This window comes from Ursus americanus, chromosome 33 (genome assembly GCF_024610735.1).
Source record: "Ursus americanus isolate L20-20 chromosome 33, mUrsAme1.1.p, whole genome shotgun sequence".
In the NCBI taxonomy this organism is placed as follows: domain Eukaryota; kingdom Metazoa; phylum Chordata; class Mammalia; order Carnivora; family Ursidae; genus Ursus; species Ursus americanus.
In genome coordinates this window covers 12,870,846-12,898,698 of record NC_142159.1, presented here as the reverse complement: position 1 = coordinate 12,898,698, position 27,853 = coordinate 12,870,846, and the positions used below count along the sequence as shown (strand labels likewise).

Sequence of the window (27,853 nt, the reverse complement as noted above, 5' to 3'; positions counted from 1 at the left end):
TTTTGGGCTTTAATCTCCTTGTCATTTCTAAAATATCCCACTTCGACGCATGAGAAGCCTCTCCGCCTCACCCCAGATCACAGAAATGCATTTTGAAGCCACATGAGATGCCATCATTTTGCAAAAACTAACAGGATTGGTAGTATCCATGTTGGCAAGAGGATGAGGAGACCAGCTCTCTGCCACACTGAGAGGATCTTTGATGCCAGGGGACAGTTTGGCAATGTCCAGAAAAATTGTAAATGAGCAGTGTGTGATACAACATTCCAAATGGGACACAAAGACACATGTATGAGGCTGTGAATTAATTTAGAAATTAATTGTATAAGTAAATAATTGGAAAATGCCCAGGAGTAGAATACAGGTTAAATGAATTACGGTATATCCACGTAATAAAGTACCGTGCCGCCATTTTGAAAAATCGAGGCCAGCCTATAGATGCTGACAAAGAGCCATGTCTAGGATACATGAAATGGAAAAAGTTACATTTTTTAAAATGGACAGTCTACCCTAGGACCTAGCAATTCCACATCTAGATATATACCCAAAAGAAATGAGTACATCTATTGACAAAATGACTTGTACCTGAATATTTACAGCAGCTTTATTCATCATGTGCTCAAACTGGTTACGACCCGGATGTCTATGCACAGGAGAGTGCAGAACAAATGATGTCGTATGTTCAGACGATGGATTCAGTATAACAAAAATAAGGAACTACGGATACATACAATAAAGCAAATGAACCTTAAAAATATTTACCAGGGAAAGAAACCAGACAGAGTACATGCCGTATGATTTGACGTATAAGAAGTTCAAGAAGAGGGTGGGGCGCCTGGGTGGCTCAGTCGGTTAAGCGTGCAGCTCTTGGTTTCAGCTCAGGTTGTGCTCTCAGGGTCCTGGGATCGAGCCCCGCGTCAGGCTCTGCACTCAGCGTGGACCCTGCTTGAGATTCTCTCCCTCTCCCTCTGCCCGTCCCCTGTCAGATAAATAGATAGATCTTTAAAAAAATAAAAAGAAGTTCAAGTACAGGCAAATCGAGTATTGGATGATAGTGGTCAGAACAGTGGCTTCCTCTGGGCTAGCACGGATCGGGAGGGGCGCAAGGAAACTTTCTGGGCTGGGGGGGATGGAAATGTCTTCTTTACTGCCCTGCGTGGTGGTCACAGGGTCACCATTTACACAGGTAAAATTCTTCAAACACTACATTTAGGGTTTGTGCCTTTTACTGCATGTAAACGACACCTCGGTTTTTAGAAAGTGTGCTTATTTAAGTTCTAGGGAAAAGAAAAAAAAAGACTCTAGAAGAATATACCCCTATCTGGGGGAGTGGGAGCAGGGGGAGTTCAGGGACTTTCTTTTTCTTTCTCTCCTCCTGTATTGATTGAATTTAGGCCATAAAGAACTTTTTTTATTAAAAAGAATATTTTTTAAGGCGAGTGTCTAAGATACAGGCTGAATGGGAGTGAAGAGCCGTGGGAGTTTCGCCCAGGAGAGTCTCATTTATTCTGATTAACGCGGTGCAGGCTGAAAGGCGTGCGAGGTCTACGGCCATACCACCCTGAACGCGCCCGATCTCGTCTGAAAGGCGTGCGAGGCTCTTCTTTACCCCGTGTCGGCTCCCTGCCCATCTCAGGCTCAGCCGCAAGCCCCCCTCTGCAGCCCGCAGCCCTCTTTCTCCCTTTTTCCCATTACCCGGGTTGGAAAGCGAGCCCTCCCGCCCTCACTCTGGCCTTTCTTCTCTCCCTCCCTAATCTCCGTTCCTCAGGTGCCTCATTGCATTCTTGGGCGTCTTCTTAATCACACGGAACCGGAAGAAGGCCATTCCATTCGAGCCCTATATTTCCATGGATGCCATGCCAGGTAACGTTAAAACCCCATGTGTCCCGCTGGCCGGCCCATCCATGTAGAGTGACTGCTACTTCCTGTTTAAAACGAGACAACTAGCTGCTGGGTTTGGTACAGGGAAGGTGTGCTGTGCCGTTATGGTGTGACCGTCTCTCTCTCCCTCTCTCTTTTTAAATCTCGCTTTGCGAAATAGGAGGCAATGATTGAGGCACCTCGGTTGGTTTTGAGCCCATCTTGCCGGTCCCCATGTCTATTTTGGGATCTCTTAAAGACAGTCCTGATTCACACTGAATATAATTATGATCTGTACGTCCGGCTTCAGGCCTGTGAAAGGAAAAAAATCCATTCATCGAGTTGGAATGGAATGACCAGAGAGGGGAAGGAAAATAGGATGAATGAAATTCAGAGACTATTGCCTCCCTTCTTAGATGCTGCAAGAGGGTGGATTGTTCTGGAAAGCCTGATTTCCCAAGGAGTGGGGGATTCACACTGAGAAGCACAAGCTCAGATGCCTTTGGTCCTGACAGTAACGAAGGTGTGAATTGGCAGAGAACCGCACAGAAGGGAGTGGGGGAGTCTGTGGAGAACCGGAGAGTGCCTGCCCAGCCTCAAGGCACCCGGGTTAGGAAAGTTAATCCGGGTTTGCCGACCTAAATTCTGTAGGTGGCCAGTGACCACTAGCTTTCACTCCTTCAGTCAAAATTAATTTTTATTTTAGTTAGAAAGATGGAACTCTCTCCAGAACGCAATCCCCACCCTCCGTGAAGACACCCTCATGAGCAAACTGTAACCCCTCCGAGGGCATACAGCCCCGCTTACTAAAGTGCTCTGGGATACAGGTGTGTTCTCAGAGCCAACTGCGGTGCCCCTGCTTTAAATGGCCCCAAGGTTTATGTGTCTACTTTTATATTACTTCCTCATCCCTGGCTATCAAGCTGTCGTCTGTCTTTCCTGCTCTCACCAGCCCGCCTGTGTAGAGCAATTCCGGGTCAAACGTCTCATTTGACCCAGCTTGTTTGAACTGTGTATAAAATTAGAATAAACGAGCTCCGAGTCGGGGCTTTAAGCTTTCTCCTAGGAGTTAAGTGCATGAGCTTTTTAGTGCATGGACTTTGAAAACATCTAATCTGGCTGCTCAGATGCCTTTTTTGCTTACTTCCTTGTTTCTCGGCTGTGTCCCGGATAGATGAGGGCGCTGGATAGCTGAATTCCAGATAGGTGAGGTGTCAACTCCGTGTGTGTGCAAGTATGTGTATGTATCTGCGTGTTTGTGTGTTTACGAACCGTGTTTGTGTATATATCGCTGTGTTTGTACATGCATATATGCAGATGTATCTGCTCACGGAAAGTAGGAGGTAACCTAAGGTAACCTTAGATACCAACATTCTGTGGTCTCTTCGTGGATGTGGTTCTCGGCTTCCCCTTTGTACCTTATGGCCGCCGGGAAGTCGGATCTTGACAAAAGGAGCCCCCGCTCTGTTGCTGTGGCATGTCAGGACACTTTGGAGTAGACGAGTTCTGTACAATGAAAAGCCTGGGCTTGGAGTTCAGGTGGCCTGGATTCAAATCCCAGCTCTACCACCCACCCATGGTGTGACCTTGGGCGTGTCCTTGGACCTCCCAAGGCCTCTGACCCTCAGTTGTAAATTGGGATTCCTTCTTTCGGGGTAGTGGGATAACGGGTTAAGCGCCCCTTGCACAGTGTTTGGGACTTGGTAGATGCCTGGTTAAATTTGGCTTCACATCCCTTTTGCTTTAAAAAAAAATCTTCGAAAATTTCAAACAATTGTTTGACGCCAGGTAGAACATGAAAAATACAACTGCTTAAAAAAAGGGGGGGCGTGCCTGGCTGGCTCAGTCAGAAGGGCATGGGACTCTTGATCTCGAGTCATGAGTTCAAGCCCCACATCAGGCATAGAGATTACATGAATAAATTTTTTTAAACTTTAGAAATAAATTAATTCACTAATTAAAATTTAAAAAGATGAAACTGCTTCAACAGAGTGTCGTTTCTAGCTACTTGGTCCCCCTGGCCAGCATTAGAACCTTGCTTTTGGTCCAGCTAGATCGGTAGCTTCACAACAGACCGGTAGCCGCAGTTCAAGAGGGATTCCATTTCCAAAGAATGCGCTGCATGTCGCAATTTAGAGAAGGTTTAAGTAATTCTAGCACCTGAAAGACTTCTAAAAAATGGGGGGGGGGGGGAAGCCGTCCCTGAGAGCTGGGAGCTTGCCTGGCACTCAGAGCTGGGCCTCGGCGTTGCCTGGCTGAAAAGAACCAGCCTCATAGCACATCGGCATCAGACAGGGCCACTCTGACCACGAGAGATCCCAACACAATCAGGACCACTCGTTGTCACGCATGAACGCAGACATAACACGCACGTTGACCGAACCGTGGAGGACTGACCCCCCCCAACACGAGAGCTGCTGCCTCTTTACCGATTATAGCTTGAGCCGTAACACAGACTCCTCTCCATCTAGATAAGAATTACTAAGACCCCCAATTACAAAATCAAGCCCCACTTCCCGACAGCATCTAGTCCAAAGCCAAGCTGTGCTTCCTTAAGCCCTCCCCCAAATCACCCAACACAAATCCAAATCCCGACTTTTCTAACACCCCCTCACTGAGACACCCCACAGGCCCCCATGGTGGACGTCTCTCAGTGCAGTGAATCAAGAAAGCCACGTCTGTCACACTCGAGGTGTAGTCCTGGCGCTCTCTGGCTGAGGAACTGTGAAGAAATCCGAAAGCTAACCCGTGCCCGGTAAACTAACCGTTTCCCCTAAGGAACAGGCACCCCCTTCAGCTTCTCCCAAGCGCCGCCCCCTCCGAAATCCAAACCACAGATTCTTAAACTGTACCCTCCCAATGCCCATGAGCTAAGGCCTGTGCTACGTGACGGCACAGAGGCTCCCCAGGCCGCTCACGGAGCAGACAAGGCCATGGGCTGTGGTGTCAGATCCCGGCTGTGTGACTTCGGGCAAGTAACTTCGCCTTTTAGAACCTGGTTTCTTATCCAGATGCTGACGATAGGATTTGGGGGGCGTTCAGTGGAAGTGCCTAGGGAGGCCGGACAGGTTCTAGTGAAGACGGTGGGCTTCAGCGTTCAAACCATCTGGGCTTTACCATCCTGGCATGGCCGCTGGCCCGCTTCGTGACCTCAAGCAGGTTACCTCACCGCTAACTGCCTCATTTTCCTTGCCAGTAGTTGTGAGGATCAGAGGAGATAAAGCTTTTCAATTGGTTAGAACAGGGTCTGCCCCCCCCCCCCACTCAGTACCTGCTAGCTCTTCTCCTGCTTGCTGCTGTGACTGTCAGGGTCTAAACCCTCAGCCCGGAGCCTGGGCAGAGTAAGTAGCGGTCCGGCACCTGCTGTTACCTTCAGAGTTTCACGGAGGACACTTGGCATTCAGTTTCGTAGGACAGCCTGGGGGTAAGAGAATTTGAAGTCTTCATTCCCTACCAGGGAGAGAGTTGGCCTCCAAGACCAGGTCTCACCTGATGGAGGAATTGTAGAATAAGGCTAAGGGGATTCTTATTAGAGTCTTCGTTCTCAACCGGAAGTGGAAATCCAACACCAGCATGTGCCCAGAAGCAGCAGGCAGGATCACACCTCCCCTCTCTGCTGATCAGGGATGTTCAATGTGAAAGGTCAAAATGCTCCCTCTGAGTGTCGTGATGCATGTGTCACCAGCACGTGTCCATGACACGAAAGTTACCCTCTTCTCTCAAGGGGATAGTGAGGTTCTCTGGATCCTGATTTATTTCAGCAGGAAGGTACTGGCATCTACCACGTTCAAAGCACAGTGCTGGTTCTGCTCCCCCTGGGGCCCAGACACACGTTCCCACCTCATTCTAGGCCAACCCATGCTTCTCTTGACAGTGGCTGGTCTGTGTGCATATTTCCTGAAGATTCATCCCTTGTTGCTTGGCAACCATAATATTTCTCGCATATATTTGTGGGTGTTCTTTTTTCAACCTAAAGCATCCAGGAGATTGGCGAGGCGCATGACTAGCACCCGCGCTGTAGTTAGGCCGTGGTCCGGTAGAGGAAGGGGCGGTCTCCTCTGGCCCCCTTGCCCCGTAATGATTTGGAGAAAATGGATTTCATTTCAGGTATGCAAAACATGCATGACAAGGGAATGACAGTTCAGCCTGACCTCAAAGCTTCTTTTTCCTATGGGGCCCTGGAAAACAACGACAACGTTTCTGAGATCTACGCTCCTGCCACGCTGCCGGTCATGCAAGAGGAACACAGCTCCGGGGGTGCCTCTGGGGTGCCCTACCGAGTCCTGGAACACACCAAGAAGGAATGAGCCCACCTTGAAGGAGACTCTCCTTCCCTCCATTTATAACTGCTCTCAAGCCGGGCCGACAGTGGTTCAACCCTGAATTCTAAAGTTTGCCTTTCTAGTTTTATTTTTTTAAACGGAGACCTCTCTAGAAGGGGATCTCGAAGAGCCTTTGTCTCTGGCAAAGAATACATGATCTTGGTCTCGGAGATTTCAGATGACCACAGTGGGGGTGGGGGAGATGAAAGCAGTATTTCCTGGGGGGAGTGCGGAGTTCAGACCCTGCCTGGTTCTGCGCAGCCAGCTGGGGAAAACCGTCCTCATCCCTGAGGACGGTCACTGAGCTTCTCCGGCCCTGACCAAAGGCTGCCACATTCCTCGGAGCCAGAGCAAGGCAGAGATTCTGCTCTCACTTTCCACATCCAGTGAAAGGCTGGAGACCTCTGCATCTGATCTCCCCTTCCTGATCCTCTCCATCTCACTCAGGATTCCAGATTTCCGGTAACATTCGTGTTGTCATCACAAGGCAGAGTAGGCCAGCCCTGGGAACATCCTATCAGTCACCTGTAGCAAATGCACTTCTGCTTTCCAATCGTCTGCGCCCTTCCAGTGAAAACATGCTTGGTGTGGTTATATGAGATCTGCTCTGAAAACTGATTTGCTTTTGGTTCTGTGAACTATGTAATTGCTTTTCTACCCCCCCACTCCCTGAAGGAACTGAGAAGTTAAGAGAAGGAGGGAAACAAGAACAGGAGCAGGGGTAATGATACGTTCGCCCATAAAGGAAGAAAAATCCCTTTTCATCTTACAAAAGGTGATTGCACCACTTATAAAAGGATAGGCAGAAAATCCGGCTGTTTTGTGTGTGTTCCTGGACACTGGTGCCCTCTGGGAAGCTTGGGGTTGCTTGCCGCAGAGACAGCCTCCATCATTACCAAACTTCAATTATTGGTTCATTTCCTTGGAGCTGACCGAGACTCTTCGGGTCACGTCATTCCCATGCGCGTATGTCTGGGAAAGAGGGCATTCTTGGTAAGGGGTTACTGCTTTCTTTCAGGCTACATACATGACTGTCTCCCCCCAGACTGATTGTAAACTTCTGAGAATGGCAAGTAAGGGTTTGCAAACTTTAGCGTAAGGATCCCCTAGGGAGTGTGTTTAAAATGCAGATTCCTACACCCCAAGCACAGATCCTCTGAGGGAATGACGGGAGAAGAGTCCACATTCTTGACGGGCAGCACGGGTCATTCTGATGCAGGCAATCCAAGGATCACACACCCTGAAAGCCTAGTAATTGAGAGAGACGGGCTGCAGAAACCTCCAGGGACCGACACACCCCTGCTGGAAAGTTGCAATTACCCTTCCTTCTTTCCTGTCTAGGGTTCATTTCGCTGGTCAGATAATTCCCATAGGATCCGTGGCATTTATCCATCCAGTGATTACTACTTAGAACTGCACTTAACTGTTTCCCTGGGCACTCTTTAACTAATAGGCGAGATAACAGTGTTAATAGACCAGTGTTGATAGATCATTAACCTTTATGGATCGTGCTTAATACCGATTTACTACCTTGACTTCGAGAACGGGCATCTGTTGCTTGCGATAACTGCTTCGGTGTTGTGTCTTACGTGCCTGAGAAGGCAGCACACAATGAATGACCTTTTTTTTTCAGGATACATGTCAACTGCGTTCAACAATATTTGTGATGCATTTGCTGTGTGTTAAGGATTTGGATGGGGGCCCCTGGGTGGCTCAGTGGGTTAAGTGTCTGCCTTCGGCTCAGGTCATGATCTCGGGGTCCTGGGATCGAGCCCCGAGTCAGGCTCCCTGCTCAGCAGTCTGCTTCTCCCTCTCCCTCTGCCACTCCCCTGCCCCCACCTCGTGTGTGTACTCTCTCTCTCTCTCCCAAATGAATGGGTAAAATCTTTTTAAAAAATAAATAAGCATTTGGGTGGCGAAGGCTACAAAGAACAGCATTGGTCCCTGACCTGCAAATCTGCAGAGGAAAACATGTACCCGGAAACCGCAGCAGAGTGGGCCACGAGAGGTGCACAGCCAACCATGGGCCGCAGAAAAAGGACGGTTAGGGGAGCCCTGCTAAAGGTCAGGCCCTAACCCAGAACAGGGTATTCAGAATTGGAGATGATTTGGGGGCGTCTGGCTGGCTCAGTCAGTAGGGCATGTGACTCTTAATCTCAGGGTCATGAGTTCAAGCCCCATGTGTGGTACAGTGTTTACTTAAAAAGGTTTTAAATTTTTAAATTAATTAATTAAAAAATAAAAAGTATTGGAGATGATTTGGGCTTCATTCATCAATGGGGGCAAATCTCGCTAAGATTTGAGCAAAGCATAGGAAGTAGGGTGACCACACACACACACACACACACACACACCCAGTCAGAGGGGCCAGCATTTGCAAAGGCACAGAGCTAGGGAGTGGGTGTTGGCAAAGAAAGGAGAGGTAGAGAGGGTGGTGGGAAACGAGCCTGGAAAGATACACAGTAGAGCCTTGAATGCCTGCGGAAGGAGGTCGGGGTATATCTTAGAGAGCATGCTTAGAGGGATGGGAATTCTCAGCCACTGATGATTCGTAAGGAAGAGAACGGCAGGATCAGCACTGATTGGAAAGGAGGCTCTATGCAGAGTATAGAGAGAGAATCTGAAGGGATAATAAAAGTCAGTTTTCAAGTTCAAGCCGTAAGCCCACCAGAACAAAACACAAAAGGGGAATTAAAATCCGGTTTTGCTGCTATTGCGATTTTCCAAGTGGTTTTTCTAAGGTGGGCAGGGATGAGGTGTGAGGGCAGAGTGGATAAATGGAAGGTGAGCAGGGAAGCCATTTCAGTGTGCCGGATCCAGGTGACCATTTTGGGGTGTTATGGGCTCCCTTCCCTTCTTTGGTCATGCGCCTTTTAGTCTCAAGCCAGGCAAGACTAAGACGAGTGGATAAAAGTGCATTATAGTTTCAGGTCAGCTGACTGTCATGGTCTCAGTGCCCCTGGGGCCTGGGCCTCCTCTACCTTCAGGGTCGGGGTGATGGCTTCATCCTATGAAGCTGAGCCACAGGAAGTCCGAGCAGAGAGCGCCGGGCAGTTTCCGGAGTGGACGCCAGCGTAGGCGCCTGGGTACTCTGGAAGAACAGCTGATGTGGAGCCCCGGGAGCCAGAGTTCTGAATCTGTCCTGGGCTGTCTTCTCCCACCCTTTGTCCCCAAGTGTAAAGGAACTGTTTGCTGGTGGCACTTGCTTTTAGGACTGGAGGTGGGGGGTGGGAGGAGGACATCAACTTTCTACTCACAGCCCCCATTGTTTATTTTTATTTTATTTTTTTTTTAAGAATTTATTTATTTGACAGAGAGACAGCGAGAGAGGGAACACAAGCAGGGGGAGTGGGAGAGGAAGAAGCAGGCTCATAGCGGAGGAGCCTGATGTGGGGCTCGATCCCATAACGCCGGGATCACGCCCTGAGCCGAAGGCAGAAGCTTAACCGCTGTGCCACCCAGGCGCCCCCCCCATTGTTTATTTTTTGTCTTGGCTCTGCCGTTCCCCAAGCCCTCTTGAATGCTCCAAGCCACATTAAGTAACATGTCTCTCCTCTCCTTCCTAGCAGCCAGGATCTAAAGCAAGGCCAAGAAACTTGCGTTTAAACTTCCCGTTGTTCCCTGGTCTTCCTCTCTGCACTCCAGTCTGCCCCTCTCTTCTGAAGACTGGGACTCTGAGTTCCCCAATCAGACATTAGAACCGGTTGAAAGACTGGTCTGTGGGCTTTGATGAGCGCTCAGCCCCTCCCCGGGACCCCCCCCCCTTGAAGCCACAGGTCCGATGAGGCCATCACAATAAGCTTCAGGTCACATGGGGTTCTCACCATGTGGAATTGATTGCTGGGTAGGGAAGGGAGGACCGACGTTTCCATTGCTTTTGTGGTGGAATCCAGCCGGCTTGATGTACTGTGTGTGTACGAGACATCCATGAGGGTAGTGCTGGAGAGCCTCCACCCAGCACTCTTGGGAATTCCAAATCCGGTCCAACCACGGCTGATAGGCAAAAAAAGTGGACTGTGTGTTTCTCTGAGAAGCTGTGTAAATGAAGTTACCTTAGAATATATTCTATGTGGATGCTTATATTTTGTTAACTCCATGACTCATGTTTCTTATTTTTCATGTCTTATTTTTCAAAAAAAAATGTGTGTGTTAGGTGCAAATAACCTTATGAAGTGGTATTTAATTAAAAAACGTGTGTTACCTGTTTAGTTTGAGTCTTATGTTTGGCTAATACTTTCTAAAGTTTCTGGCATAGTGCTGTCCAATAGAACTTTCAGCAGCGATGGAATTGCTCTGTGTCCGTGCTGCCAAGTCCAGCAGCCACTAACCACATGGGGCTATTGAGCACTTTAAATGTGGCAAGTACAACCTAGGCACTCGATTTTTTATTTTTTTTAAATTTAGTTAAATTTGAATACCCACACGTGGCTAGTGACTGCTCTAGTGACAGCACAGTTCTAGAGATGCCCAGGATTGCTGCGAAGCCTGGAGTAAACACTTGGTTTTTTTTCCTGCAGTGGTTAAGAGGCTAGACTCTAGCCAACTGCTTGGGTTTGATTCCAACTCCACCACTTACCAGCTGTGTGGCAATGACAAGATACTGAAACTCTCGGAGCCTCGTCTGTGAAACAGGGATAGTAACAGTATCTACCCAAGGGTTGTTATGAGGATCAGAGAAGCTAATAGATGTAAAGTCTTGCGACTATGTCTAGCATCCCATCAGAATGTTATATTATATTGAAGCAATGGAGAGAGTCCCGAGCACAGGAACTTCTGTCCGTGAAGAGTTGAGGTCATTCAACTTCCTGCTGTGGATGTCTTCACCCACCTCCCTGTATGATTGGGACGTTATGAAGGCTGAACAATTAGGTACTCAGTCTCCCCTCTCCGGGGGCTGGGGGGGCTGAGAATTCCCATCCCTCTAATCATGATTTGGTTTTCTGGTAGCCAGCCCCCACCCCAGAGCCATCAAGGAGCCCACCTGGCATCGCCTCATGAGAACAAAAGATACTTCTAGTGCTCGGATTACTCACAAATTTATGAAGCTTTAGGAGCCCTGAGTCAGGAACAGGACCAGAGACAAATACTAGAGCAAGAGATGCTCTGAAGTGTTCTTACCACTGAGGAAATTACAAGGGTTTTAGGAGCTCTGTGGCAGGGACAGGGTGCAGAGACCGATCTGTATATTTGCGGTTATCTCCTAGTGCCCTTGTAAAAAGAGAGCTCCCTCGCCCCTTCTGTCAAGTGAGGGCACAGCGAGAAGATGATGAACCAGGCAGCGGGTTCTCACTAGCCTCAATCTGTTCTCACCTTGATCTTGGAATTCCCAGCCTCCAGTACTGCGGGAAATGAAGCCACCTGGTCTATGGATGTTTTTGTTATAGCAGCCTGAATGGACCCAGAGACCAGTATAAGGAGAGAAGGTTCTCATTGAGGGGAGAATATTGCTGGCTGCCTTCTCCTGTTGACGCTGAAATGTGAATCTTCAACAGCGAACCCTAGAAACATCTGTGCGCTTAATTCTCAAGATTACTTTATAAGTTAAACAAAACCCAAAAAGCTCCCCAAAGCCCTTCTTTAACTCTCCAAAAGCCTATTTGTTATGAAAACAACAGGACCAGAAATCTATCTTTGCAGGTGTCCCTCCCACTCTGGTCTGCGTAAGCATCCCAGAACAATTCAGGCAACTAGATCGCTGTCTTATCCTTCTACCAAAATGTCATTTCTACCAAAATGTTCAAGTCACAAACATTTCTCTTCACGTGAATGACAGTAAATATCTTTGCATGTGTTTATACACATTTCCGTTTCCTTTACTGTGAACTGTCCACAGTCTTGGCGCACATTCTGTCGCTCTGTGGGTCTCTTATTGACTCGAGCATGTGATTTGTATTTTGCAGTGATCAACCCCTTCTTTGTGATGTGAACTGCAAATAGTCCTCAAAGTTTGTTACTTGCTTTTTGATTTGCTTATAGTATTTTTTATTTTGCTATGAGAAAATCTTTTTGTTTGTTGTATGTATTTTATTTTACATATAATCCAATTATTGCTATAAAATATGTTCTTTTAGGGGCATCTGGGTGGTGCAATCGGTTAAGCGTCTGACTCTTGGTTTCAGCTCAGGTTGTGATCTCAGTTTTGTGGGCTCAAGCCCCATATAGGGCTCTGCACTCAGCAGGGAGTCCGCTTGGGATTCTCTTTCTCCTTCCATCCCTCCCCCTCCACCCCACTCCTCCCCCAAAAAAATCTTTAAAAAAATTTTTTTTAATGTTCCTTTATATATTTTATAAACATTTTATAATCATAATTGAATTGAGATGCCATTTCTATAATATGCTAACTTTCTCTATTTTCTGGACTCTCCACTTTGTGCCACTGAACTGTCTGCCTATCCATTCACCACTAATATGCTGTTTTAATTATTGAGGGTTTTAACAGAGGCTGTGCTTCAATGTCTGGTAGGGCAAGTCTCCACGTGTTGCTCTTACTCATACTTCTTATTTTGTCAAATAAGAGAAGGAAAAAATACCCTCCCATACTACCATTTCATTAAAACAGGACATTGACACCAAAATAGTAAGAAGGGCAAAATCTCACAATAAAGGATAATCCTTTAAGCTGAATAATTTAGCTTTATGAAACAGGTAGGACAGTGTCATTATTTGCCTTGTTTTGCCACAGGCCCGTAAGATGACACTGGCATTAGGGAACCAGACTTGGTTTGATTGTGACTCAAATGTGGTGTTACGCATGTCAGGAAAGGGGACCACAGAGGGGTTTCCTGGCCAGTTAGCTGCAGGTGCGGGACTAGAACCCAGGTCTTCAGATCTCGGCCTCTTCCTCTTCCGCTGCACCACTAATCCCACCACAGCCTGTGCTCTACATCCACCACCATTTACTGGGCTCATTCCGTTACTTACTGCATCGTCTCGTTCTCTTCTCACAACAGCTCTGCAAGGAAGCTGCTCAGTCCTTGTTTTACAAACACAGAAACCGAGGCTCAAACAAGTTCAGTGATTTGCTCAGGGCCACTTGGTGTGTAAGTGGCAGAACCTGGATTCAAACCCAGATAGAACGGACTCCAAAGTCTCTCTGGATATTTTATTTTATTTTTTTTTATGTTTTTTTTTTTATTATGTTAGTCACCATACAGTACATCCCCGGTTTCCGATGTAAAGTTCCATGATTCATTAGTTGCGTATAACACCCAGTGCACCATGCAATACGTGCCCTCCTTACTACCCATCACCGGCCTATCCCATTCCCCCACCCCACCCCCCGAGGCCCTCAGTTTGTTTTTCATAGTCCATTCTCTGGATATTTTAAATCCAGTCCTTGATATGTCAACAGACAATAATTCTTTTACTTCTAAATACTTTATTCTTTGGTTAGTATCGAATGTACCTGTCTCTGAGTCTGGAGTAGCGTAAGAGCCTCAGCTTGCCCATCTTCATGGTTGCCTGGGATGCGCCATCTTTCTTTCCCTTGGTGCACTTAGTACCTAATTTCTTAGGCAGCTATTGAATCAATCAGGGTCCAGTCAGGAGACAGAAACCACAACAGTCACTGGAACAGCGAATTTAATAGAAAGAATTGGTAACCAGGTAACTGAAAGGGTATGGAGAGAAGGCTAAGATATCATAGAGGCGGCAACTCTAAGAAGCAGCTCCCACCCGAGGGCCGGGGGAAGACGAGGAAGAGGTTGGAATTGTTAAAACTTAGATGTTCTGTCTCAAGGAGGGGCCCTGCAAAACCGATCCTCAGAGGCGCCGAAGCCAAAGCTGGCGCTGTCTCTGGGTTGGAGGAGAGGTCTGATGGAATGGGGCCCCAACCCGTGAGGCTCTGTATGAGCCCCCAGACAGCACAGAGCAAGAAGACGCACTCCCCGAACTGAAGTGGGAGAGGAAAACATCACCTCCTCATGCCAGAGACATATGTTAGGAGCCCTGCCCAGTGCGGAGCGTAAGCACCCACGTTCGCCTCCTCCGGTCCCGGAGCGGCTCTGGGCTTGGTCAGCAGGTACCAAGAACAAGGGTGCTGTGGGCAGCAGTCAGCGGGAGTCCTCGGGCGACTCTAACGGGCCCTACAGACACGAAGCAGCATCTGCCCCAGATGGAACCCTGAGAATGACTGCCAACAGTGGACGATCTGGCTGTGGGGGGCCCAACGGCAAGGGAACTGGGGCAGGGAGGGAGGCAGGACAGAGCTGAAGGAACGTGGCTCTCCTCGGTGACCGGGGGGAAGAAGGAGGAAAGGCAGCCCTGCCGGGTCTGGTGAGCGCTAAAGCACTCTGCCCGTCTCGGGTCGGGTCCTGCTTGGTTTTGCCTCCGTCCCCAGGCTGCCTGCTGACCCCTCACTCCCACACCTTAAGGGGAAGCCATAGACAGCCCCAGCTCGCTTCCTCAGAGATAAAAGAAAATCACCCCTCACGTTCAGGGAACAGTGGGCCTCGGTTTGGGTAAACAGGGCCCCGCAACAGCAAAGGAAACCCACACCAGCTCTCCGTAGCAAGCAGTGCAGTTCTTTATTCCCGACGGTCTACCGAGGATCACAGGGCATTTGAGGAAGTGATCAGCATCAAAGAGAAAGACAAACGAGTGAGATGAAAGAGGAAATGCCGGGTGATGCAGACAAAGAGGGTCACAGTCCACAAGGGGTGTTTAAATGATCCTCTCGATTTTTATGTATGCTTGAAATTTTCATAAAAAAAAGTGGGAAAAAAAATTTTTAAGTGCAAAAGTGTTGTTGAGCACGGATTCTGTGCACGGCAGTGAACAAGAGAGACTCCGTGCAAAGGAGTCAGAGCAGGAGACACACAGCAGCAAGGGTGAGGGTGTTAGCACGCGGGGAGCCATGAGGAAATGCCGCAGGGTCAGGCCTAAGGAGGAGGTGAGAGAAGCAGGGAAGGAGGTGGGAGCTTGGAGGGTGGCCCCAGAGCCTGGGCCTGGCCTGACCCGGTGCCCGGGGTGGGCCATGAGGAAAGAAAAGAGTTCAGGAAAAGGCAGAGACCAAGGACTTTTCCATCCAAACCAGGAGAGCTGCAGAGCCAGCTCCCCAACTTCCCGGACCCGGCACAAAGCGAAAAGGCAGGGACCCCTTGCTCAAAGAGCAGGAAAATCACCAGCAAAGGGACAATTTTTTACCATTCATTTTTTATTTCCTGCAATACCCATCTTGAAGGCACAGAGAAGAGCACTTCACTCGTATGGGAATCACGGATATCATACAATTCGTATTTCAGAACGTATACACGAAGACGTGATGTGTTCTTATCAGGACAGCGGAAACCCTGCACAAAACCAACTCAACTGTTGGTTTTTTCATTTATTGATGCGCACACATTCTACGCCTTCGTGAGTGGGACTAGTGCCCTTACAGGGAGAGGTCAGAGAGCCGGCTCGCTCTCTCCCCGCAGTGTCAGGGTACAGCAGAAGACGGCCATAACCGGGAAGAGGGCCCTCATCAGAGCCCGACCACGCTGGCGCCAGGATCGCGGGCTTCCAGCCTCCAGAACTGAGAAATCGATGTCTGTTGTTGATAAGCCACCCGGTTTATGGCGTGTTACTATAGCAACCAGAGCCGATTAAGACAGCAAGTCATTAAGCTATTGTCTCTCAGCTCCAAACCTGCCCTTCTAGGGGGTGGCATTGGGACGCTGGGGCCGGAACTCTGCAAGCCACCCTTCCCCTGGGCCAGCTCCTCCCTGGCCGCCCGTGAGGGGGACGGTGAGGCTGCAGGAGGAAGGGGCTCGCTCCTTCCTATTTCCTGTCCCTGCACACATCCCCCGGCCACACTTCCTCGCCTTACAGATCAGCAGTGGAGTCTAACTTTGCAGTTCATTCCAACCCGTACACAACCCGCTTCGGGGCCCCCACTCCTCAGAGACATCAGCATGCTCTCCCCAAGGTTGGGGACCCCTCCTCTTGCTTTGTTTCAACAGCTTTATTGACACAATTCACACACCATCCAATATGAGTATATAACTCAATGGTTTTTAGTAAATCCACATATATGTGTAACTGTCACCTCAGTCCGTGTGAGAACATTTTCATCCCCTTGAAAAGAAACGCTGAAAAGAAATGAACAGGCATTGGCAAGAATGTGGAGAGGCGGGAACCCCTGTGGACCGGCGGGGGGATGTAAAATGGCGTAGCCACTGTGGTAGACGCTGTGGTGATTTCTCACAAGACTCAAACCAGGTTACCCCATGGCGCAGAAAGGCCACTTCTGGGCATATACACACAAGAACTGATGGCAGGGCCTCAGATAGGAACACACCCATGTTCAGAGCGGCCTTCCTCACCACGGCCTGAAGATGGAAGCCACTCAAGCTGTCCAACTGCGGATGAATGGATAGACAAGCTGTGGTGTACACATGGGCGGATTATTCAGCCTTCAAAGGAAGGGCATGCTGACACGTGCTAGCACATGGCCAACCCTTGAGGACAGTACGCTGGGTGAGTAAGCCAGACACCAGAGGACAGATACTGTGTGATTCCACTAAGACGAGGAGCCGCTAATCCACTTTCTCCCTCTTCAGATCTCCCCCTTCCAGACTTTTCACGTGAGTGGAATCGTACCACGTATAGACTCACATGGCCGCCTTCTTCCACTCAGCATCGTGTTTTCATGGTTCATTCAAGTCGTGGCGCGTATCAGTTCTTCATTCCTTTTTATGGCTGAATATCCTCTTAACCCTATAAGTTTTAATAAATACCACCTCTTCGCTTGCTTCTTTTCGTCTTAGGAATGGTAGCTGCTTCCTGCAGTTGTTAACGCCGTGATCCCTTTGAGTTCCTTTTACCTGTTGGGTGACTAGTTAATAATCTTCTATCTAGATAACAATTCTTTTTATTTTTTTAAGATTTTATTCATTTATTTGAGAGAGAGCGCGCGTGCGCACGAGAAGGGGGGGATGGGTAGAGGGAGAAGCCGGCTTCCCAAGTCAGGGTTCGATCGCCGGATCATGGGATCATGACCTGAGCCGAAGGCAGACGCTTCACCGACTGAGCCACCCAGGCACCCCAACAATTCTTTATATTAAATTCTTTCTGTTCAGATCACTGTTGTGATTTCTGTTCCCTAATCAAACCCTGACTGATAGTCAAGAAAAATTAAAATAATTCGAATCCCTGGTCCATTTATGCAGCTGCCCGTTTTTAATGTTCCATTTTTTAATTTCCTCTGTGTGCACCCCACCCCTCCTTCTTTCCTAATTACGGTCATCTAGCTGTTAGTCTCCTCAACCCATCTGCAGCTCAAATTAATCAGGAAATAATATCTCCACGTAGCAAATGCAAGAATGAAACATTTAAAGGGTGGCTCCTTCCAGTGTGGTGCAGGCGCCGCCGCCCTGGAGCTGATCTGCAGTGAATACCGGGGCCCCTGGGTCTGCGGGCGATGGAGCAGAGTCTTTGTCATTCAGAGCAACACAGAAGATCAAATCTTTGCAGCATCCAGGCTTCAGAACACACTGAAAGACATGTTTCCATACCCAATCCTCAAAATTACTCACACGTTCTTTTTTTTTTAAAACTCACACGCTTAAAAACTCACACATTTCTCTTTATAAAAAATGTAATCGTCATCGATTGTCTCCATTTCTATTAAGATTTTATCATTTTCCAGGGGCTTTCAATAAACAGTTCATTTGTGCCTCCAAACCATCTTAGGAGGGAGGTACCACTGTTATCTCCATGTAGCGGAAGGGGAAATCGTGTGAGATTTGCTCAAGGTTCAACAACTAGTCAGCAACCTGGACGTGACTGCAGTTGTTTGAAGACTTTTCAGTAAAACGCCTGTCGTCCTGAGAATGGCTCTGTCCTTTCCTGCTGCAGCTTGAGAGATGTGGGAAGGGGGAGACAGGAAGGAGGCGGTACAAATTGGTAACACTTTTCTGAAAAGTATTTGAAAATATCCGTACCCTGACATTCCCTTCCAGATAATAAAACTACAATGATCAAAACAGTTTCTATTAACAGCTGGATCTGTGAAGCAGAAGAAATAACCAGAAATATACACGTACTGTGTTTTTATATATACTAAATTGTATGTATACAAGGAGTGGGTTAAATGGATTCTGTAATCATTAATGTCAGAATCATTGAAAAAAGAATTTAAGGGGCGCCTGGTTGGTTCAATAGGCAGAGCATGTGACTCTTGATCTTGGGGTTCAAGCCCACATTAGGTGAAAAGATTACTTAAAGATTTTTTTTAAATCTATAAAAATAAAGAATTTAAGTTAGAGTCTTACTTCATATTTTTATACTAAAATAAATTTCACTTGAGCTAAAGCAGTAAATATAAAAAATAGAAATCATCCTCAAGGGGCGCCTGGGTGGCTCAGTCCCTAAGCGTCTGCCTTCAGCCCAGGGCATGATCCCAGGGTCCTGGGATCAAGCCCCTCATCAGGCTCCTCCGCTGGGAGACTGCTTCTTCCTCTCCCACTCCCCCTGCTTGTGTTCCCTCTCTCACTGGCTGTCTCTCTCTCTCTGTCAAATCAATCAATAAATCAATCTTAAAAAAAAATCATCCCCCCAAATGAAGGTCATTATTAATGAGATGTCAGTAAGAGGGAGAGCAAGGGAAGAAATTGTGGGGGTAAAAGATAGATACAGTTACCTTCAAACAAAAATTTTAAAACATCTGTATATCAAAGAAGAATGAGGAGGAGGAGGAGGAGAAGGGGAAAGAAAAAATTCAAAAGGGAAAATACAAACTAAGAAAAATGCCAACAAGGGCACCTGGGTGGCACAGGCGGTTAAGCATCCGACTTCTGGTTTCCGCTCAGGTCATGGTCTCAGGGTTGTCAGGTTGAGCCCTGCGTCAGGCTCTGGGGTCAGCGTGGAGTCTGCTTGAGACTCTCCCTCTCCCTCTCCCACCCCTCTCTCTCTCTTTCTCAAATAAATAAATCTTTTTTTTTAAAGGAACATGTCAACAAGTATGATCATCACAGGGTTACTATCTTCAGTATATAAGATGTTCTTACAATCAATCATACAATATTGATAGCTTGTAATTACACATGAAAAAATGTTCATCCTCTCCAGTAATCAAGATGTCATGGGGTTGTTTCCGCTGACCAAACAGGAAAGGCTTTTAAAATCAAATACAAAACCCAATATTATTAAAGATGTGGTAAGATGTACACTGAGGATGTGGGAGTGTATGATTTGTACAACTTTCTGAAATGCATTTTGTCAATTTCCAAGAAGAGTTTTACAAATGTTCATGCCTCCTTGCCTAATTACCTCTTCTGGGAATCTACCCTAAGGAAATAATCATAAATGTAACAGTATATTTATATATGAAGTATCTCTCTCTCTCTATCTCTCTCTCTATATATATATTTGTTGGGGGTGCCTGGGTGGCTCAGTTGGTCAAGCGGCCAACTCTTGATTTCACCCTAGTCATGATCTTAGGGTCCTGGGATCAGGTTCCCCATCAGCCTCTGTGCTCAGCAGGGAGTCTGCTTGTGATTCTCTCTCTCCCTCCCCCCTTCCCCACCCCATAGTACGCACTCTCTCTCTCTCAAATAAATAAATCTTTTTTTAAAAGGTATTTGTTTAGCTAATTATAGAAGAGAAAATTCTAAAGAAATCTTGATTCCAACAATGAACAATTAGATGAGTAATGGAATACAAACAATGCAATAGCATGCAGTCATCAAAAAATGTACTTCAAAATAGTATTTTAAAACACAAGGAAACGCTTGCAATATTATGTGAGGCAAAATAAATGGGAGATCCAAACTGAATGATTCCAATGATATACCCAGTCTTACTAAAAAGATTGGAAGGAACTATACCAACATATTGAATAGTGGCTATCTCTAGACCATGAGGTTGTAAGTGATTTTAATTTTCTTATTTATTCTTCGTTTTCAAATTATCTATACAGGACAAGACTAATTTTTATAATGGGAAAATTAAAAATATCAAAAATCTACATGATGCATCTCCCAACCAATGTTGAATGTGGTGCTGGTAAGAAGCTCCACTCCTCCAGCGAGTATTGGACCATGCTGCAGCTCTCCTGTTGGGGGCAAGACTGATTTGCCAAGAGGGGGAGACAAATGAGGGAAACAGGTTAGTTTAAGGCTCTGCAGTAAAAGGTACCATCTGTGAGACAAACCCCATAGGAGACCTAGAGTGTGAGGCAGATGAGGAATTGAAATACCTAGAAAGCCCAGATGCCCATTAATGAGCCTGAGGGGTGGGAGGGAGAGGAAAGAGAGAGACCGATTGAACTGGCAGCCAGGCTTCTATCTTCAGTTCTCTTCCTTTCTCATTACATGCTGTCTCACAGTCAGAAGCAGCTCAATTTCCTCCCTCCCTTCCTCTCTTCCACATTTATTGGACACTTACTATGTATCAGAACCAGATATTGTTATAGGAGCTAAGGCTCGATCAGTGAACAGACTAGATGGTGGGATGACTCACAGGGTATATCAGTGGGGATTGGGTTTGGCTGCAACTGACACCTAACAATAGAAAATTATATTTCTCTCCCAAGTAAAGGCAGGCTAGATATAGGCAACCCAGGTCCGGCACGGCAGCTCCGGTATCACAAGGCAATCAGGCTTCTCATCTTTTTGATCTACCATCCCAGCATTCGATCTTCAGGGTTACCTCCTGATCCAAAATGGCTACTGAAGCTCCAGACATCACATTCGCATCGCAGGCTAGAAGAAAGAGAAACGGTAGAAGGGCAAAAGGGTACCTCTTCCCAGTGAAACCACCTTCTTTTTGCTCATATCTCATTGGGCAAAATTAAGTCATACATGGCTGCAAGGGAGGCAAAATATTGCTGCCTTGAGTAAAATTGACTGATAAACTGATTATAAACCAACTAGTGTGTACTGAGCATCTGGAACGTGTCTGGCACTTTATGAAACAACCCTGTAAAGCAGCTATCATCGATGCCATTTAACACACAAGAAAAGTAAGGTTCAGTAGGTTTAATGAGCTTGCTCGATGGTCACAGAACTAGGTAATGGGGGAGCTGACCCCCCTAAATCCCAGGCTCTTTCCACTATATTTTGCTACCTTCTCATCAGCAGCTAAATAAAGTAGAAGTTCCTCAGGCTTGTCATTATCCATATGTAAAGCCAGGCCACTTTCTTTTTCTATTTAAAATGCATGGAGGGACTCCTGGGTGACTCAGTGGGTTAAGCGTCTGTCTTTGGCTCGGGTCATGATCCCAGGGTCCTAAGATCGAGTCCTGCATCAGTCTCCTTGCTAAGCGGGGAGCCTGCTTCTCCCTCTGCCTGCCACTCCTCCTGCTTGTTCTCTCTCTCTAAAAAATAAATAAAATATTTTTTTAAAAAAAGAGTAAAAAAAAAAAAAAGCATTGATGCCATGCAGCCAGTGAAAAGAGTTGAGATAGATCTGTGTAAAAGCAGGGCCTTGGTCTGTTCTGTTCACAGCTATATTCCCAATGCCCTAAACAGTGCCTGGCAAATGGCAGACACATACATAAATACATGTTGAATGTACAATGTGGAAAGAACATTCCCATAAGCCCCAAATGTGCTCTCGTGCCCCTTTCTACTCAATCCCACCCCTCAGAAGTAGTCACTACTCAGAGACGAGTTTTGCCTTCTCTTGAACTTGATACGAATGGAATCACATCTGCAGCTCTTTGGTGTCTGGTTTCTTTTGCTCAACAATTTTTTTTTTTAAGATTTTTATTTATTTATTTATTAGACAGAGACAGCCAGCGAGAGAGGGAACACAAGCAGGGGGAGTGGGAGAGGAAGAAGCAGGCTCCCAGCGGAGGAGCCTGATGTGGGGCTCGATCCCGGAACGCCAGGATCACGCCCTGAGCTGAAGGCAGACGCTTAACGACTGCGCTACCCAGAAGCCCCTCAACAATTGTTTTTGAGATTTATTCATGTCGTTACGTATATCAGTAGTCCGTTCCTTTTTATGACTGCGTACTATTCCATTGTTTGACTATACCATAGTTCCTCCATTCTTCTCTTGACAGATATTTGGAATATTTCCAGTTTGGGGATATGATGCATAAAGACAGTAAGAGCAGTGTGTGTGTATACCTCTGCTTACGCTTCTCTTGCGTGTACAACTAGGAGTGGAACTTCTGGGTCATTGGGTAGGTGTCCATTTAGATGGATAAGCCGGCAAACAGTTTCCGGAAGTGGTTGTATCCTTTCTTCCACCCGCACTGCATGAGTGTGAGAAAGAGAGCTTTGACTACGTCTGTTACGTCCATAATGACTTCTTAAAGTATTGACTTTTACATTTAATCAACTAAGAATCACAAAATCTGGAGTGAAATCGCCTTTCTGGAAATTCTCCTGAGAGTCAGGCGTGGAGCTGCCGAGGATCCGGAATACCACCTGACAGGTTCTGGTTGAGTTTTCCAGGACGGCAAAATGCTATCAACCTTGGTATAGCTTTCAAAGACTTGAGCCACGAAGGATCAGTTTCTCTTTCTCTTTTTTTCTCTGCCTGTAACTCAGACCTCAGGAGAAGGAGGAAGTGTTAGAAATGTGAAACTGTTCATTCACAAGGAGCACTTATTATACAGGTGTGCCCAGCCCTTTGCTGGACACACTAGGAAAGAGGAAAGATGTGGAAGTTTCCATTCTTGTTCTCCAGTTGCTCACAACCTAGCTGATGGATACCAGGTGGCAACTCTCTACCTACCAAATAAAGACCAGATGCTGTTCTGGATTCTGCCCTTTGCTCTTTCTGTGCTCTACTCCACTTTCATCCGAGCCCATGATTTCAACTCCCCATCACACCTCCCTCCCAGGTCACCATGCTTGGTCTGACCTCACCGTGGGCTCCAGACCTATGTCTTCAAACTGCTTCCATCCTCAACTACTGTCGAATGCTCATACTTACCTATCATTTATCAGCAAATTTTGTAAACTTTGCCTTTAGAATACAGTCAGGGGGGCACCTGGGTGGCTCAGTCGGTTAAGCTTCTGCCTTTAGCTCAGGGTCCTGGGATCGAGACCCGACAGGGGCTCCCTGCTCAGCAGGCAGTCTGCTTCACCCTCTCCTTCTATCCCTCCCCCCATCTGTGCACCCTCTTTCTCTCTCTCAAATAAATAAGTAAATAAAATCTTTTTTAAAAACCAGAATACAGTCGGGATCATACTATTTTTCACCACATGCTTCCCGGCGACCCTGGCTGAAGGCACTACCATCCCTGGTCTGCCTTACTGCCATAGCTTTACAAAACCAGCATGGCTCTCTTCCTGCCAGTGTCTGCTCTGTATCCACTTCCCTTTCCTTTGGTAATAGACACCTGAATTACCTTTGGTGAATGTAACCATCAGGATTCCAGGAAAGGATTAATCGGAGGCGCATTTGGTGAAAGTTATTCACAAGTGTGCGGGCAGGGTTGAGGGAAACCAGAAGGAATGGAAGAGGTACCCTGAGGCTGCCAGGAGGGGAGGCATGACCATCTCTAGGCCAAGAGAAGAAAGACCTGCGCAAGACTAGAGGAGAGATCTGTAGGACACTTGACAGAAGCCTCAGTAGGTGTATGCAGCCAACCTGCAGGAACTTGAGAGGGAAGGGGCCTGTGTAATAATACCCTCACTTCGTCTTCCTCCAACCCCTCTGATCTCCTAAGTCTTCCACTGGAAAAATTCAACTGGAAGCCAGAGGAGAAGGGACCCACTGAATGCAGGTTGGCCTCCTGAGATACAGGTCAGGAAGGAAAAGGGTGGGGAGTACACCACCGAAAGGGACCAACAGAAAATACCCTCACACAGGAAGCCAGCTCTCCTCAACTCTCAGCCTGTGAGATCTGAGAGCTGCCGACCTCACCGCACCGCAGCTCCAGAGGTGAGATGTGCCCCAAGCCTGGGCAGTTAGACTATTCCAGGCCCCTTCTCAAGAGACTGGTTTACTGAGGAACCAGTAACTCAAGTCCGAACAAGAGGGAGTTCCAGGACTTTTGTTGACAGCTGCGAGGAAAATAAACTCTCTTTCTGTTGTTGAGGACGTGATGTGAAGTTGTAAGCCGTCATTCTGCCATCTCATGGAGAAAGGCAGCCTGAGAATGAAAAATCAACACAAAGGAAAACAGTCAGGAAGTGGTGAATAAAGACTGAGTCGGGGGTACCTGGCGGGCTCAGTCAGTGGAGCAGGCGACTCTTGATCTTGGGGTTGTGAGTTCGAGCTTCATGTTGGGTGTAGAAATGACTTGAAAATAAAATCTTTAAAAAGAAAAAAAGACTAAGTCCCGATGTCATAGTTTTAATTCCCCAGATCCAGTCTGCCTGGAGCCCATACCTTTTCTGTTACATGAAGCAATGAATTCCATTTGTTGCTTAGCCTAGCTGGGTTTACTACACGCAAAAACAAACAAACAAACGCTCTTGAATAACACTTAATACCGATCCCCAAAGACCAACACAAAGGTATACTTGCGTGTGTCTAAAAATGCTGTTGTTACTATAAAATGCCCTCTCCCATATTCTCCACCTAGAAAACTCCTACTCAAACAGTGTCTTCTCTGCAAATCTTTCCCTCCATCTTCCCGGCAGAACTGCTCACTTCTTCCCCTGTTTTGTCAGCGCTTCGCAAATGCTGCCTCAGTGCGTGTAGAAAATTGTCACACAGTCACTTGTTTACCTGTCTCCTCTGTCTGTGAGCTCCTGAAAGGGTAGACCCTTAACAGCCCAGGGCCCAGCCTCATACCTCAAAGGGAACTCCGGGCTAAACGAGGCTACACGGTCTTTCTACATGAGGGCCTCTCAGAACCCTTTCTGTGTTCACAGGCATCATGGACCTTCAAGCAGTGCTACCGAATGGAGCAGTGCCCAAACTCATTGGACCTAAAAACTCAATTTTTTGCCCAAGTTGCTGGGTGAGAGGCAGCTAGAGAAGAAAAATGATCGCTGTTCTTCGGGTGTCTTTGATGAAAGAAGTGGCTCTCAATACATACTCGTGAAATGAAGAAAAGAGAAGAACTTGGTTAGGTCAAGATGGGGAGCAGGGGCAGCAGGGTTGGAAGCAGCAGAAACAGCCGAAGCGATGAGCAGGAAGCAGGAGGGGTGATCTCCCTGACGGTGCAGCGTCAGTTAGGGTGAATGCCATTAGATGTATTCCAGACACTTTAATCCTTCTTCCTGCCCCATGCCCAGGGTGCTGAGTGCCTGACAACACTGCCTCCTTGATTTTGACCTTCAGTTTGCTTTACCGTGCCTCTGAGGCAGCTAGGGGCGGGTGATCAGAACTGATTTTCTTCCAACTGCACATCCTTAAGATAAAGTCCATTCCTGTTCTCTGCCTCTGTTTCCCTCCCCTTCAGCTAAGGGAAGAGACACAGGCTCACTTCCAAGCTTGGCTCAGATGCCTTGTAAAAAGAAGAAAGAAGAAGAAAATGTAATAATAATAATAATAATAATAATAATAATAATAATAATAATAGCCAAAGAGCCCCAGGCCTACCATTGTAACTTCGGAGGACTCATGGACTAGCTTAGGGGCTTGCTCTATTTGTAAAATAAGCATAATTATGTCCCATTGTCTCTCGGGGCCTCTGAGAGCATCAAGCAAGACTGTGCGTTGAGAAGTGTTTTGTAAATGGAAAATAAAGCACTAAAAATGTGAATATCATTAACACTGTATATAACGTTAACGTGTACAGGGGAAGGAGGACAGGGAGGAGGGGAGGGGGGAGAAGTGAGGGAGGGGGAGGAGGCTGGGTCGCGGCGGCGGAATCCCACCGCGGTGAAGAGACCAGGCTGCGGAGCCGCATACTCGGTGCGACCTACGGCTCAGCTACCTATTCTAGCCGTCTCTCCTCGGGCAATTCGGCACGTCTATAAAATCAGGCTAATAATATCCGGATCGCCGGTCACCGTGAGGTTAAACGAGGTAAAGCTCGCCCAGTCCGCGGCGCACGGTACATAGTAACTGGCGCTTGGTAAATGTCCCTAATACTCCCACTGACTACTCTTGTGGCCGACACATGCAGCTAACGGGAGAAGGAGATAAACTATTTCTGGCCACGGTGGAGACGCGAAGGGCGCCAAAGGGCCTGTCGTCGGGGACGTAAAGCCCGGCTCCAGCGCGGCAACCCCAGCGCCCCACGGCCCAGGAACCAGCAAACCCAGCGGTGCCCGCCAAGTGCGCGCGCGCGCGGCCGGACCCCCGCCCCGCCCCCCAGTTCGCGCGCGAGGGGCGGGACCGCTTCCTGCTGGCGTCCGGGCGCGCCCCCGTCGGCCGCCGACCTCGGGCGCTTGCGCCGCGCGCGCTCCTCCGGGGGAGGGGGAGGGGCGGGGCCGCGCGCGCGCGACGCCGGCAGGCCGGCTGGGCCCTGACGCCGCTCGCGCCCCCGGGAGGCTGCGGCTCCTGCGAGCGTCGAGGGCGTGGCGGCGAGGCTGCGGGCGGCCGGAGCCGCGCGGATTGTGTCTCGGCGGCCGTCCGCCGAGTCCCCCCAGGCCCCGCTCCTAGCGGCGCCCGGGCTCCCGCGTAGTCCATCGGGCCGCCCTGGCCTCGCTCCTGCCCGCCTTCCCTCCTTCCTGCAGCGGCCAAGCGCGCAGGTGAGTCCCGTTCGTAGGGCGGGGCCGGCGCGCGGCTTCTCCCGGCAGGGGGTGCAGCCAGCAGTGGGGAGAGTGGGGGGCGCGGCGTGCGGAAAGTTAAAGAAAGAAAGATAGAAACGTTCCGCAGAAACCCGAGAGAGGTGGGCGTTCCAGTGCCCGAGACCCTAGAGATGCTGAGCGTCCAGGGTCCTGCCCGTCTCGCGCTCAGCGTCTTCTCCGGCGGCTCTGGGGTGGCGCCTTGGAAAACAAAACCAAGAAGATTGTTTCTCTCCTGTCCACCAGCAGCTTTCTCGCAACAGTTTGACTCTTTGAATAGCTGACAGGCCCAGTCTGCCCCTGAAGGCAGGAAAGGTGCAGTCGGTAAACCAGGGACGGCCAGGAGTTCGAAGCCCCTCTCCACCCCCTTGATAACGTACGACTAGCCATCGCTTTACTTACTCGCTAACTTCGTGAAACTTGTCTGTCTGCTTCCATCTGCTGTCTGGACAGTCGAGTGATGATAGTGGTCTGTTTTCAGGTTGCTTCACTCCACCTTCCGTGCAAAATCTCATCATCTCCTTCAGGGATTAGGAGTCTAGTGTTGGGAGCAGGTCAGACCCGTGTTTCGGGGACAAACCAGGATTCTTGAAAGTGATGTTTTTGTGTAGTGCTCAGAGCCAGAAATATTCTCTCCCCTGTATTGAAAATCACCTAGCACACCACGTTTATTTGCACTTCTCATAGACTTCTCTGCATTTCATGGAAGTCTCTGATGTACTATTTGGTGAGAGAAGTGACTGATTTTATTTGTAGCTGTGATTGCGTAGGATTCAAAATAATTTAAGACTATTTCATTAGCTCTGGTTCAATTTATTTAATTATAAAAAATACAACATGGAGACTCAGGGTATAGATTTTTGTGCCTCACACCAATTTGTACTTTTTGGCAGGGATTTTTTGTTGGTATCGAGGATTTTTGGTGGAGGAAGAAGGGCTTGAGGACTCTGCCCCTTCTTTAGCCCTGCCGTCCACGTTTACAGCAGTTACATTTAACTGCCTCCACAAACCTTTTCTTTCCTAGGGTGGGAAGAGAGTTCAGTGTTTTTAGGGAAAACGAGATTTCCCCCCCATTATTGAATTCTAACATTTGTAAAGCTT

The 27,853-nt window shown here is 47.9% G+C and overlaps 2 protein-coding genes across 3 annotated transcripts in view; both read left to right on the top strand.

Moving 5' to 3' along the window:
• NIPAL3 (NIPA like domain containing 3) overlaps positions 1–10,390 on the top strand; it is a 50,493-nt gene extending 40,103 nt beyond the window's left edge. For both annotated transcript variants that reach the window (XM_045782107.2, XM_045782108.2), the window contains exons 11-12: positions 1,769–1,863; positions 5,968–10,390. In XM_045782107.2, the coding sequence (XP_045638063.1) occupies positions 1,769–1,863; positions 5,968–6,167 (295 nt within the window). In that variant the 3' untranslated portion in view covers positions 6,168–10,390. The remainder of the gene's footprint in view (positions 1–1,768; positions 1,864–5,967) is intronic.
• A 16,076-nt stretch (positions 10,391–26,466) lies between these two features.
• The window catches only part of RCAN3 (regulator of calcineurin 3), a 29,289-nt gene continuing 27,902 nt past the window's right edge, over positions 26,467–27,853 (top strand). Inside the window, exon 1 of the mRNA XM_045782305.2 lies at positions 26,467–26,716. The gene's annotated coding sequence lies outside the window, so the exon portion shown is untranslated. The remainder of the gene's footprint in view (positions 26,717–27,853) is intronic.